Genomic DNA, 11,885 nt, shown 5'->3' with positions numbered 1-11,885 from the left:
ATAGAAAGGGGTGAAGGAGTCCAGTCATGTACCCTGCGCTCCTGTGGGTTTCCAGATGAATAGTAAACCAGGGTTGGGATCTGGCAACAAGCAACTTCATTTAGAAAACTAGAACCTTTGTAGACTTATTGTACACTTTAAGAAATTTTGGGAGTCTAGTGATATACTTATAGCAAATGGAAGAAACAATCTATCCAGAACTTGAATTCTATGCATCATTCTGCTGAAAGGATTTATGCGAGTTGTGTATGGAGCCATCGCACAGGTAGCCTGGCAGCTAGACAGACCCTGTCGGCAGGAACCATTTGCTGTGTGTGACAGCCTGAGCTTACACCTTACTGCTGAAAAGTGCAACCATGCACAGGACAGTCACAGTTGAAGAGCAGCAAAAAGACTGAAGTGGGGGCTTGAACCTTAATAGCTATTTAACTACAAGGCTACAAAGCTGCAAAAGGAAATTGTGAATATAATCCATTCACACATCACATGGATCAATTTCATGCTCATATCACCCCTCTCCTCAAGTCACTTCACTGGCTTCCGATCAGGTACAACGAAGCAAACACCCACAGAAGGTGAACTCTCCACAGGAAAACCAATGAAAGGCAAAACACACAGTGGATCCAAAAAAGTCCTCTCACAATGAGTGTCTTCCTGAACAACACTGTGTGTTTTGCCTTCCGATCAGGTACCGCATACAGTTCAAGCTTCTCCTACTAACCTACAAATGCACTCGATCTGCAGCCCCTCATTACCTCTCTACCCTCATCTCCCCTTACGTTCCTACCCGTAACCTCCGCTCTCAAGACAAATCCCTCCTTTCAGTACCCTTCTCCACCACTGCCAACTCCAGGCTCCGCCCTTTCTGCCTCGCCTCACCCCACGCGTGGAACAAACTCCCCGAGCCCATACGCCAGGCCCCCTCCCTGCCCATCTTCAAATCCTTGCTCAAAGCCCACCTCTTCAATGTCGCTTTCGGCACCTAACCACTACACCTCTACTCAGGAAATTTAGACTGCCCCAACTTGTCATTTCGTTCTTTAGATTGTAAGCTCATCTGAGCAGGGACCGTCCTTCTTTGTTAATTTGTACAGCACTGCGTAACCCTAGTAGCGCTCTAGAAATGTTAAGTAGTAGTAGTAGTAGTAACAACAGTCACTCAAACAACACTGCCTTAAACCTTACTATTCAGCACACACCTAGACCACCATTAACAAGGGTAACAAACAGTACAGGCACATTCCAATTATACACACATCTCCTTTTAAACTAAAAAGAGAAAAAAAGGGAGGGGGCACTTTATCTCATATTAAGAAATATCTGCTTTTCTAATCTTCCTATATATTTGTGTGCTCAGCTGTTCTGCGAATATATTTTATTGATAACCTTTTATTGCTCTGGCACGGTTTCTTTGACTCTCCTTCCCCAAGTCCCCTCCTAAGCTGTCTGTTCTGAATTTCCATGAGTACCCTCATGTTCATAATGCCGACAGCAGCTGAGAAAAGCTTTCAGAAACGTATCTTTTCCGGAATGAAACAAAGATAAAAACGGGCATGCATAAAGATTTTCTTTTCAAAAGAGTGTTTTCAATGCTTTATTTACAGACTACAACAATAGTTTAACCAGTGGCAGTACAAGAGCCATGCTGACGGCAGCTCAAACTTATCATATTAAAAGGCAGCCAACAGTAGATGTAGCAAGAAAGGAAGAAAAAGCCAAATTCTTTTATAATTCAGACTTTCTGTTGCCAGTGTCCCTGAAAGGGAATGCTCTTCCCTCTGATACAGAACTGACTCAGTATCCCAGCACGGTCTTAAGGCTGTCAGCTTGTTGAATGAAGCCTCACTGTGGCCGGCGTAGGGCCTTAAGCGTGTGTGGACATTCAACGTACCAACCTGGCTACAATGAGGCTTCTTTAAACGGTTGACAGTGGCCTCAGTGCCACCCTAGGTGAACGCCTAGTCCACTCAGGGGTCAGGCAGAACATGCCTAACCTTCCTAAATTGCTCAAGCCTATTTGCTCTCAAGGCTGTCAAACATTAAAAATGTATTCCTTAACTGCTTTGAAGGTGTGCGTAATTACACCCCACCGCCAGTGCGATTATGACAGCTGCAATCCCCAAAAGGGCCACTCTATCTTTCTTCCTTATTCACCCCAGTACTGGCTGACTTAAGGCCATGGCCCTAGACTTGGGGGAGTTTCCTTTGAACGCGTACTCAACATTTAATTCATCTCTTTCCTTTAGGAAGCAGCGTAAAGCATACTTATTTCAGAAGGCATTTTCATAAGAGTAAAGGCTGGGACTTGCACTTGATTGTTATTTCTGACATGATGTGGAGTTTGTTTTGTACGATTTGTGAATTTGCTTTGTATTTTTTTATTACATGTTAAGCATTTGGTTATTTTGATTATGTATGTAATTTATTGTAATCTGCTAGGAACTGTGGACTAAGCGGAAATAAATCCCAAAAACTATTTGTGGGTGGCTCCTACCAATTGTGCAGAAGTTTCCCCATTCACCATGCTGGGGCCAGCATTCTTCTGCATATCCATGGCGTTTAACTTTACCATAGTGCAGTGGCGTAGCTACGTGGGGCCAGGGCCCCCGTAGATTTGGCCCTGGACCCCCCTGCCAACGACCCCCCCCTCCCGCTGCCAACCCTTCCCCGCCATGGGCTACCTTTGCTGGCGGGGGACCCCAATCCCCGCCAGCCGAGGTCCTCTCCTTCCTCCGAAGGCTTCGTTCTGTTTCTGACGTCCTGCACATTGTACGTGCAGAACGTCAGACTCACAGAAACAGAACGAAGCCTTGCTGGCTGATCTGCAAGGCTTCGTTCTGTTTCTGTGAGTCTGACATCCTGCACGTATAATGTGCAGGACATCAGAAACAGAACGAAGCCTTCAGAGGAAGAAGAGGACCTCCTCGGCTGGTGGGGTTTGGGGTCCCCCGCCAGCAAAGGAAGCCCACGGTGATAGCGGGGGAGGGTTGGCGGCGAGGGGGGGGGTCTAAAATATGCCCCCTCACCTCGGGCTCTGGCCCCCCCTCCCACCAAAGTCTGGCTACGCCCCTGACATAGTGTAATACCATTTGAACAGTAATTTAGATATTAGGATTATAGCTACGTCTTGCAAGGTTCCGCGTTAGGAGTTACGGATCAAGAAAGGGATCTGGGTGTCGTCGTCGATGATACGCTGAAACCTTCTGCTCAGTGTGCTGCTGCGGCTAGGAAAGCGAATAGAATGTTGGGTGTTATTAGGAAGGGTATGGAGTCCAGGTGTGCGGATGTTATAATGCCGTTGTATCGCTCCATGGTGCGACCGCACCTGGAGTATTGTGTTCAGTACTGGTCTCCGTATCTCAAAAAAGATATAGTAGAATTGGAAAAGGTACAGCGAAGGGCGACGAAAATGATAGTGGGGATGGGACGACTTTCCTACGAAGAGAGGCTGAGAAGGCTAGGGCTTTTCAGCTTGGAGAAGAGATGGCTGAGGGGAGATATGATAGAAGTGTATAAAATAATGAGTGGAATGGATCGGGTGGATGTGAAGCGACTGTTCACGCTATCCAAAAATACTAGGACTAGAGGGCATGAGTTGAAGCTACAGTGTGGTAAATTTAAAACGAATCGGAGAAAATGTTTCTTCACCCAACGTGTAATTAGACTCTGGAATTCGTTGCCGGAGAACGTGGTACGGGCGGTTAGCTTGACGGAGTTTAAAAAGGGGTTAGATAGATTCCTAAAGGACAAGTCCATAGACCGCTATTAAATGGACTTGGAAAAATTCCGCATTTTTAGGTATAACTTGTCTGGAATGTTTTTACGTTTGGGGAGCGTGCCAGGTGCCCTTGACCTGGATTGGCCACTGTCGGTGACAGGATGCTGGGCTAGATGGACCTTTGGTCTTTCCCAGTATGGCACTACTTATGTACTTATGTACTAGGTGGTGACTAGCAATCCAAATTCTTGGTATTCAGCCACACACTGTGAAGAAACAGTGTGTGCCTGTAAAATGTATTTGATATTTTCCAGTCTCATTGACTTCTCTTTCTTTTATTTGGCACACAGATAATAGGAAGTGTCTGTAGTGATGTGACTAGTTTTTATTTGAAACTTGACTGTTCTGGGCTCTGATTGGCAGCCACCACCACTATCACCTTTGTGAGCGTGCGAGGACCTGTAGCGAGTCCGAAAGGAAGAGCCTGAAACTGGTAATACCTGCCCAAAACCACAAATTGAAGAAAAACGCTGATGCATGGGCCAAATAGGGATACGCAAGTAAGCTTCGGTCAAATCTAGTGCCATCAGAAACTCTCCGGACCTCACCACCACTATGACCGACCGAAGGGTCTCCATATGAAAAGAGGAAACCTTGAGGGCCCGACTGACCATCTTGAGGTCCAGAATCGGACGGAAATATCCTTCTTCAGAACCACAGAATAAATGGAATAACAACCATATCTGAACTCTGCAGAGGGAACCGGACAAATAGCCTATAAATCGAGAAGCCTTTCTAGTGTACCCCGAATCACGCCCACCTTGAAATGGAAGCGACAAGGAGACTCCAGAAAGGCGTCTGGAAGATGCTGCGTGAAGGCGTACCCATCTTGAATAAACCTCTAGTATTTATATCCCACATTTTCCCACCTCTTTGCAGGCTCAATGTGGCTTACATTATGCCGCAATGACAAGCAGTACACCAAGCAGATATTATAAAACAATTCTGGATGTATGTGAAGGAGTTCACATTTGTTGATCATTAGTACCCACTGACCGGAAGTAATCTGGGCCCACCTCCAATAGAACTGTGTTAACTGAGCTCCCACAGTAATTAGAGGCTGGACCCAGAAACCTTCATTGGGCAGGACGGGAGGGGGATTGAAAGGAAGCTCCGAGTCCCTGCCTCCTCTTTGAACCTCCTGAAAGGACCGATTCCTCTGAAAAAAAAATGAGACCTCTGAGCCAGAGCAACTCTCCCTGGCCTATACCGGAGACAATCTCGCCCTCACCCCCTAGTAGGGAGCAGAGAACGGCCTGACATTCTGGGTCTGTCCTCAGGGAGCCGAGGCACTTTAGTCTCTCCTAGACTTCAAACAACTTGTCTAACTCTTCCCCGAAAAGAAGCACAGAAGAGGAATACACTCAACTTCGACTTAGAAGCCATGTCCACAGACCAACTCCGCGGCCACACATAAAACTTAAATGAAGCGCTTAGCAAATCATACAAAGAGTCTGCCAAAAAGGCAGAGCCCATCTCAAGCTTTGCCACATCAGAATCTATTAAAGCCACATCATCTGAAGCTCTGTCTAAAATGCACTCAGACCAGCGGAAACATGCCCTAGCAACCAAGGAACCACAGATGGCTGCTTGAACCACTAAGGCTGAGACATCAAACTGCTCTTTAAAAGGGCTTCCTTACACCCAGTGCAATTTTTCTAGCAAAAAAGGTGCCGGTACTCAAATGCCAAGCCACCCTTCAGGGGTGGTGTGATTACTGAGGGAGCCACCCCACAATAGCCAGGCCCCCTGCAACCAGTCACAGAATCTATGACAAGGCAGAATTGGTGTCTTGAGCCTGAGCTCTTTCATTAAAACTTGTGGTCCATGGGTCAATTTTAGCAGACACTGGAAAAGGTGCCGGTACTCAGTACCCCCGAGTACCCCCTCAAAAAATGCCCTGCTAACGCCTATCCTGAACATCCTTAAGAGCTGTACCCCCATCCACCGAAACCATATTCCTCTTTGTAACCGAGACAACTGCATCCACAACAGGGGGATTAAGAAGGGCCTTGTGAGAATCTGGAACAAGATAGAGACGAACCATTGATCTAGCGAGCCAAAAGGGAGAGTCAGGGGCATCCCACTGAGCCTGAATTATATCTCAAATGTCCTGATGCATAGGAAACACCTTACCTGGTCTTCTAATACCCTTCCCTAGAAGATTCAGTTTCTCGATGGCCAGGGATTGGTCCTCTTTGAAATGCAAGATACAAGCTACCAAAGAATAAGCTCTTGCAAATCTTCCTTGTGGAAAATATGAACCAAAGAAGGATCCTCTCCCCGAAGGCAAGGGCTCTCCCCCCTCCCCCGGTTTCCAACATGCTGGGATCCTCAGAAAGCAACCCCGCCCCTAAATAGTCTGGCCACTCCAAAGAAGGCATGTTGTGATCTGGATCAGATACCAGACCCTCCACTAGATCCCAGGACCCCCTGGGATGCTTTGCAAGCAGTGCCTGCCACTCCATGTTCTCACCCAAAGGAGCTGAAGTGGGATTAGAGTTCTGCGATATAAAAGCTTTATACATCTGTAACACAAATCCAGGCAGGAAGCCGCCTGAGGACCCCGAGGGCACAGACAAAGGTTAAATTGGCCTGTTCCAATGGAAGCAGCAGGTCTGTGCTGGCACAGTGAGACAAAATGATGGCATTTCCTGCCACTCCGGGCACCAGAAATTTCTCCGAGCCACCTGAATCCCTAGAAACCATGGCCGCCACCACCGCTACATCAACGACCCAGGAGGAACTGGATTCCACTGCACTGTCCACTGCCGTACAGAATTTGCAGACTCCAGCAGCCATCAGACCGCACCAGAGACACACTGAGCAATGTAATATTTGAGCTTCTCAGCCATGGAGCAGAGAGAAAAAATGCTGGCACTTTTTTTTATCAAAACCAAAATAACTAAAGAAAAGCTGAGGCCGACAGAGCTGCCTTGCTCGTTCGTGCCTCTGAATGACATTGCCTTTAGTTTTTTTGTTTTGTTTTTTTTACTTTTGTCTGCGGCTGTCTCTCCCATAGCCTAAATCATTCTTCCCTCAAAGAGTTGAAGGCTGGCTGACAACCTGCAGAGATCAAACAAGCAGGGAGACCAAGGGAGGAGAGGGGAGGGAGGAACCCGGCCACCCAAATGCGACACCCCCAAGGCTTAGGGAGACTCCCGTGGATCTCAGCCTCCAGACATAGCAAGAGACACTGGGGCACAGAATAACTAAAAATCAAACCACTCACAAGACCAATTGAAGTATTTAAAAATTATAGAAGAAAAAGAAATATACAGAGAGACTCTGAATGGGCTCACCACCTTCCACCTGCTGGAGACTGATGATACTGAGTCTAGTTCCAGTTAGCCAGGACTCTCACTGGCTCTCTCTAGAGTCAACGTTTTCAGTCTCCACCTGCTGGAAGGCGTGCACAACCCATCAGCTGCATTCTGGGCCAGTCCACAGGGATGTTAATGAATTACTTCTTTGGATACAGAAACCCTCCCAATGTTAAAGAAATCAAATGCATCACTTCACATACAATTGGTTTGGATGTCAGTTCAGGGAAAGGAGAAAAGACAACCAACCGGTTTATTAAAATATATGAACTCGTTTTTTTTTTATTTTTAACATCACCTAGATTAAATATATTCTTAAACCCTCGAAAATCTACTTTATCATCATCTAACTAATTGTAGCAGTATATACGATTTTCTCGTCTCATATACTGGAATTGGGGTAGTGGGATTTAAGGGGTGGGGGTATCTAGTATGAGTGTTTGCACATCTCAATCACTGGGTATGTTTTGTAAAAAGAACGGTTTCTCCTGTTGGTACTACTGTTGAAATTTAATAAAAATGCAGTTGAGAATCACGTGATGCAGTGAGAGGAGACAGACGTGTTTTGCCTCCTGCTCGAGGGCCCTAATTCTCATCCTTTGACATCGCCATTGAAAATCCCCACTTAACCTGCAGTTTTGGCTTGGTAGTGAAGTGGCGGGTCTTATGGACAAATACCTTACTCCAAAAAACAGGATGACCGCAAAATCAGCAAAAAAAGGGTCAGAACGCTCCAGAGCTGCCGAAGACAAAATGGCGGACCAAGGGCAGGCCCCGCAGCTTACCTGCACGGAAGCAGCGATTACGGAACTTACCAAAGCGGTAGTGCTTGCCCTGGAACCGCGACTGCAACAGCTGTCGGAGCAGTTGGCTGGGATCTCCCAAATAACGGCAGAATTAACCAGGAGAACCGGTGAATTGGAGTGCCGAGTGTCTGATATAGAGGATGGCGCCCAGGGGAACGGAGTAGAGCTGACGCGCTTGCGGGAGCTGGTGGCGGACCAACAAACTAAGTTAGAGGATCTCGAAAACAGGTCCCGCCGGGATAATCTCCGATTACTGGGTATTCCTGAAGCAGTGCCCGAAAGATCTCTGCGTCGGGTCTTGGAACGCTGGATGAGCCCGATGGTAACGCGGGAAGAGGAGCCCGACCCAGTGAAGCTTGAGCGCGCACATCGATTAGGAGCGGTTCGAACCGGAGAGGGACGCCCGAGAATAGTGATAGTCAAGTTCCTTAACTCGGCCCAGAAAGAGGCATTTCTCCAACACTACCGACTACACAAGGAAGAGGTTGCCTATGAGGGAGTACAAGTGCGGGTATATCAAGATTATTCGGCAGCGCTGGCGGCAAAGCGCCGCCAGTACTCTGAAGTCTGTTCTCGATTGATTGAGAGGAAATATAAATTTCAAGTTCGCTATCCCGCAGTGTTGAAAGTGTGGCATAATGGCCAGTGGCGCACCCACGACACACCAGGGAGTGCGATGGCCTGGCTCAATGGAGTTCCTGAGCAGCACGCGGAAGAAGAGCAAGTTGGGTGAGGCCGAGATAGTGGTGAGAGCCCGTGGAGGAATAAGCTACCCTGAAGAGTTGGTGATAAAAGGGTCAGACGTCTGACTAGACCAGATTTAATCATGCCTGTGCATGTGTTTGTGTTCATGTTGTTACACCATGGTTTCTAAGACTGGACTGTTTGTGGGGCGGAGGGGGGTGGGGACCTGAGGTAACGGGCAGTAAGCAAGGCCGAGAGCGAGTTTGAGCCCTTTGGGTCCTTGCCCCCTTACCCTCGCCCTTCCCCAGTTGATATTAAACTCCTGGAAGAGAATAACAGGCTTTTCCCTTTATTAAGCATTCACCCCTTTGTTGTACAAGGTTTTTTGAAAAGTCAAACAAAAGAAATATGTGAATTAAAACATGTGCCTGCTAATGTTTGGTTATGTAATAGGGGTTTGGAAATGTGGTGGGTGGTTTATGGAAGGGTGTCAAGCAGTAGGGCGGAAGAGCCTTACTATGGAAGATGGAGGGAAGAGCGGTGGGATAAGGCCAGGGAGTTGGTAAGGTGTGAATAGGTAATAGGAGAAGGGAGCGTTAGGTACAAAATGTATGTGGGATAGACATATAAGAGAGGATGGGGCTTCTCTAGGTGTCATTGCGTGGTTACAGACAGGCTTCTCTATGGAAGTATGGAGAAGAATGGAACTGGGAGTGGGAGGGGGAAGGGAGGGAGGGGGGGGGAGTTCAGAGGGAGGGAGGGGGGTCAGGTATAGGGGGTCACATGATGTCCAATGGAGGATGGTATACTGATGAGTGTGTCGCTGGGGTGGGAACGGTTTCCTGGGAGATTTCTGGGGTTGCGGACTTCTGGGCGAGGGCTGGGCGCCTGGGAGTCTCCAACTCTATAAGTGAATGGATCTTGATAAAGGCAATGAGTAGAGATCCTGGATAAGTTACCGGTGCCACGATTAATTTCCTGGAATGTGTGTGGTATCACCTCCCCTATTAAACGTACAAAAATATTAACTGCTCTCCAGCGTCACAATGTCTCTCTGGCCTGTTTACAAGAGACCAAACTCTCTGATGCAGAGCATCTAAAGTTAAAACAGCGATGGGTGGGGGACTGCTTCTTTGCATCAGCCAGGGGGAAAAAGGGGGGGGTGGCTGTGTTGATACATAAAAGCTTACAATGCCATGCGCAAGTGGTGGAAAGTGATAGGAATGGGCGTTATATTTTGTTGCGAATGAATGTTATGGGGCAAGATTTTTATCTTTTAAATGTTTATGGCCCTAACGTGTATGATCATTCGTTCCTCCAGCGCCTGGTGCGCCTAGGAATACAACATGCGGAGGTGCCGTTGGTGGTAGTGGGTGATTTCAACCAGGTGCTGGATGCGCGACAGGATCGCTCGAGCCCAAATGTGGGGACGGTGATGAGGAGCAGGGAAGGGCTTGCCTTATTTATGTCAAGCTTTGAATTTGGTGGACCCGTGGCGGTTGTGCAACCCCAACGTGCGTGATTACACGCATTTGTCACGGACACATGGCACGTGGTCCAGACTGGATTATATCTTGGTGTCTGCCCCTATTTTCTCGCAAGTAGTAAAGTCGGAGATTGGCCCGATGGAGGTTTCGGACCACGCACTCATTTGGGTAGACATAGATTTTGGAGAGGCGCGGTTGAGACGACGGTTGTGGCGATTCCCCTCTTATCTGGTGGAAGATGAGAATTTTAAGGATTACCTCCAGAAAAAATGGTCTTTGTTTGCAGATGCGAATGCCTGCCATACTTCTGATGCGAGATTATATTGGGAAACAGCTAAGGCTGTGTTACGCGGGGACATTATAGCATACATGTGTGCGAGGTCTAGGCGTCTCTCGCAGGGACTGGTCCGGTTGGAGAGGGTATATCAAGAGGCCAAACGGATTCATATGGCAACTCCCTCGGCACAGACTAGAGAGCAGATGCTGTCGGCCTTGGTGGCTTTAAACGCCCTAATCCATGAACGTACGAAAAAACATCTGTTCTATCGTTCTTTTAGATTTCATCGGTTTGGGAATAAATCAGGTAGATTGCTGGCACGGCTTGTCAAAACCTGGGGGGGGTAATCGTTTTGTGTCGTCATTAATGGGCCCTAACGGACGGAGGGAAACTCAGACCTCAAAGATAGCGCAGCTGTTCCATGATTATTATGCGGCTTTGTATGCGTCGCCGTGCCCACAGGAGGGGCCCGCCATGAGTGATTACCTTGAGAATTCGGGAATTCCCCGTCTTTCGGATTCGGTTGTTGCTCAATTGAATGCGCCTATAAAGGGCAATGAGATTCAGAGAGTGGTCAAGACACTAAGGAGAGGTACGGCGCCGGGGCCAGACGGATACTCGGTCGAGTTCTTTCAGTGTATGTTCCCACAAGTTGCCATCCCGCTGCTCGATTTTTTTGAAGCTTCGTTGCAACAGGGCTCATTTCCTGGGTTTTCAAACGACGCTCTAATCTCGCTGATTCCTAAGCCAGGCAAACCGGCGGACCTGCCTGGCTCCTATAGACCGATTTCCCTGATAAACGTTGACCTAAAAATTCTGGCCAGAGTCTTAGCAGACAGATTAGCATTACATATGCCTTCGCTGATTGGAGAAGGGCAGGTGGGGTTTGTCAGGGGGCGTCACTCTTCTGTGAATGTGAGGAAGGTGTGCCTGGCCATTGCACGGAGCCATGTGGTTAACGAGCCGCTGCTTTTGGTCAGCCTAGATGCCGAAAAGGCATTCGATAAAGTGCGTTGGAACTATATGTTTGCGGTGCTTGACCATATTGGGATTACTGGATGGTTTCGGAAGGCAGTAGAGGTGCTTTATGAAAAGCCAAGAGGGTCTTTGGTGGTAAATGGAACATGTACAGCCCCTTTTGAAGTGTCCTGTGGTACTAGGCAGGGATGCCCCCTGTCCCCTTTATTGTTTCTTTTATACCTGGAGCCTTTATTGCGGTACATCCAGAGCAATGTGGACGTTGCAGGGGTGAATTTTTCAACAATCCCACTGAAAACACTAGCGTTTGCAGATGATATTTTGGTGACCCTGACACAGCCCAGGCAGTCGATCCCGGCCCTTCTCGGGGAAATAGAAGAGTTTAGTTATTTCTCTGGCTTTACTCTTAACCTACAAAAGTCAGCAGCATTCCCGATACAGGATCATATACGGACCGGGTGGGAGGGAGAGTTTCCGCTATCTTGGACGTCGGGTCCATTAAAGTACTTAGGGGTGAGGATACCAAGAGACCTAACACAGCTCTACGAACTG

General features: G+C 47.8%; 1 protein-coding gene and 1 non-coding gene across 2 annotated transcripts in view; one reads left to right on the top strand and one right to left on the bottom strand.

The window, feature by feature from the left end:
• Positions 1 to 243: 243 nt before the first annotated feature.
• Positions 244 to 373, bottom strand: LOC115458984. Its single transcript, XR_003940182.1, has one exon.
• A 7,481-nt stretch (positions 374 to 7,854) lies between these two features.
• The window catches only part of LOC115458977 (latent-transforming growth factor beta-binding protein 4-like), an 80,422-nt gene continuing 76,391 nt past the window's right edge, over positions 7,855 to 11,885 (top strand). The window contains exon 1 of the mRNA XM_030188838.1: positions 7,855 to 8,636. Within this exon, the coding sequence (XP_030044698.1) occupies positions 7,855 to 8,636 (782 nt within the window). The remainder of the gene's footprint in view (positions 8,637 to 11,885) is intronic.

This window comes from Microcaecilia unicolor, unplaced genomic scaffold, assembly GCF_901765095.1.
Source record: "Microcaecilia unicolor unplaced genomic scaffold, aMicUni1.1, whole genome shotgun sequence".
In the NCBI taxonomy this organism is placed as follows: domain Eukaryota; kingdom Metazoa; phylum Chordata; class Amphibia; order Gymnophiona; family Siphonopidae; genus Microcaecilia; species Microcaecilia unicolor.
Note: the sequence above shows the minus strand (reverse complement) of the source record. Positions and strands in the feature narration are given on the sequence as shown.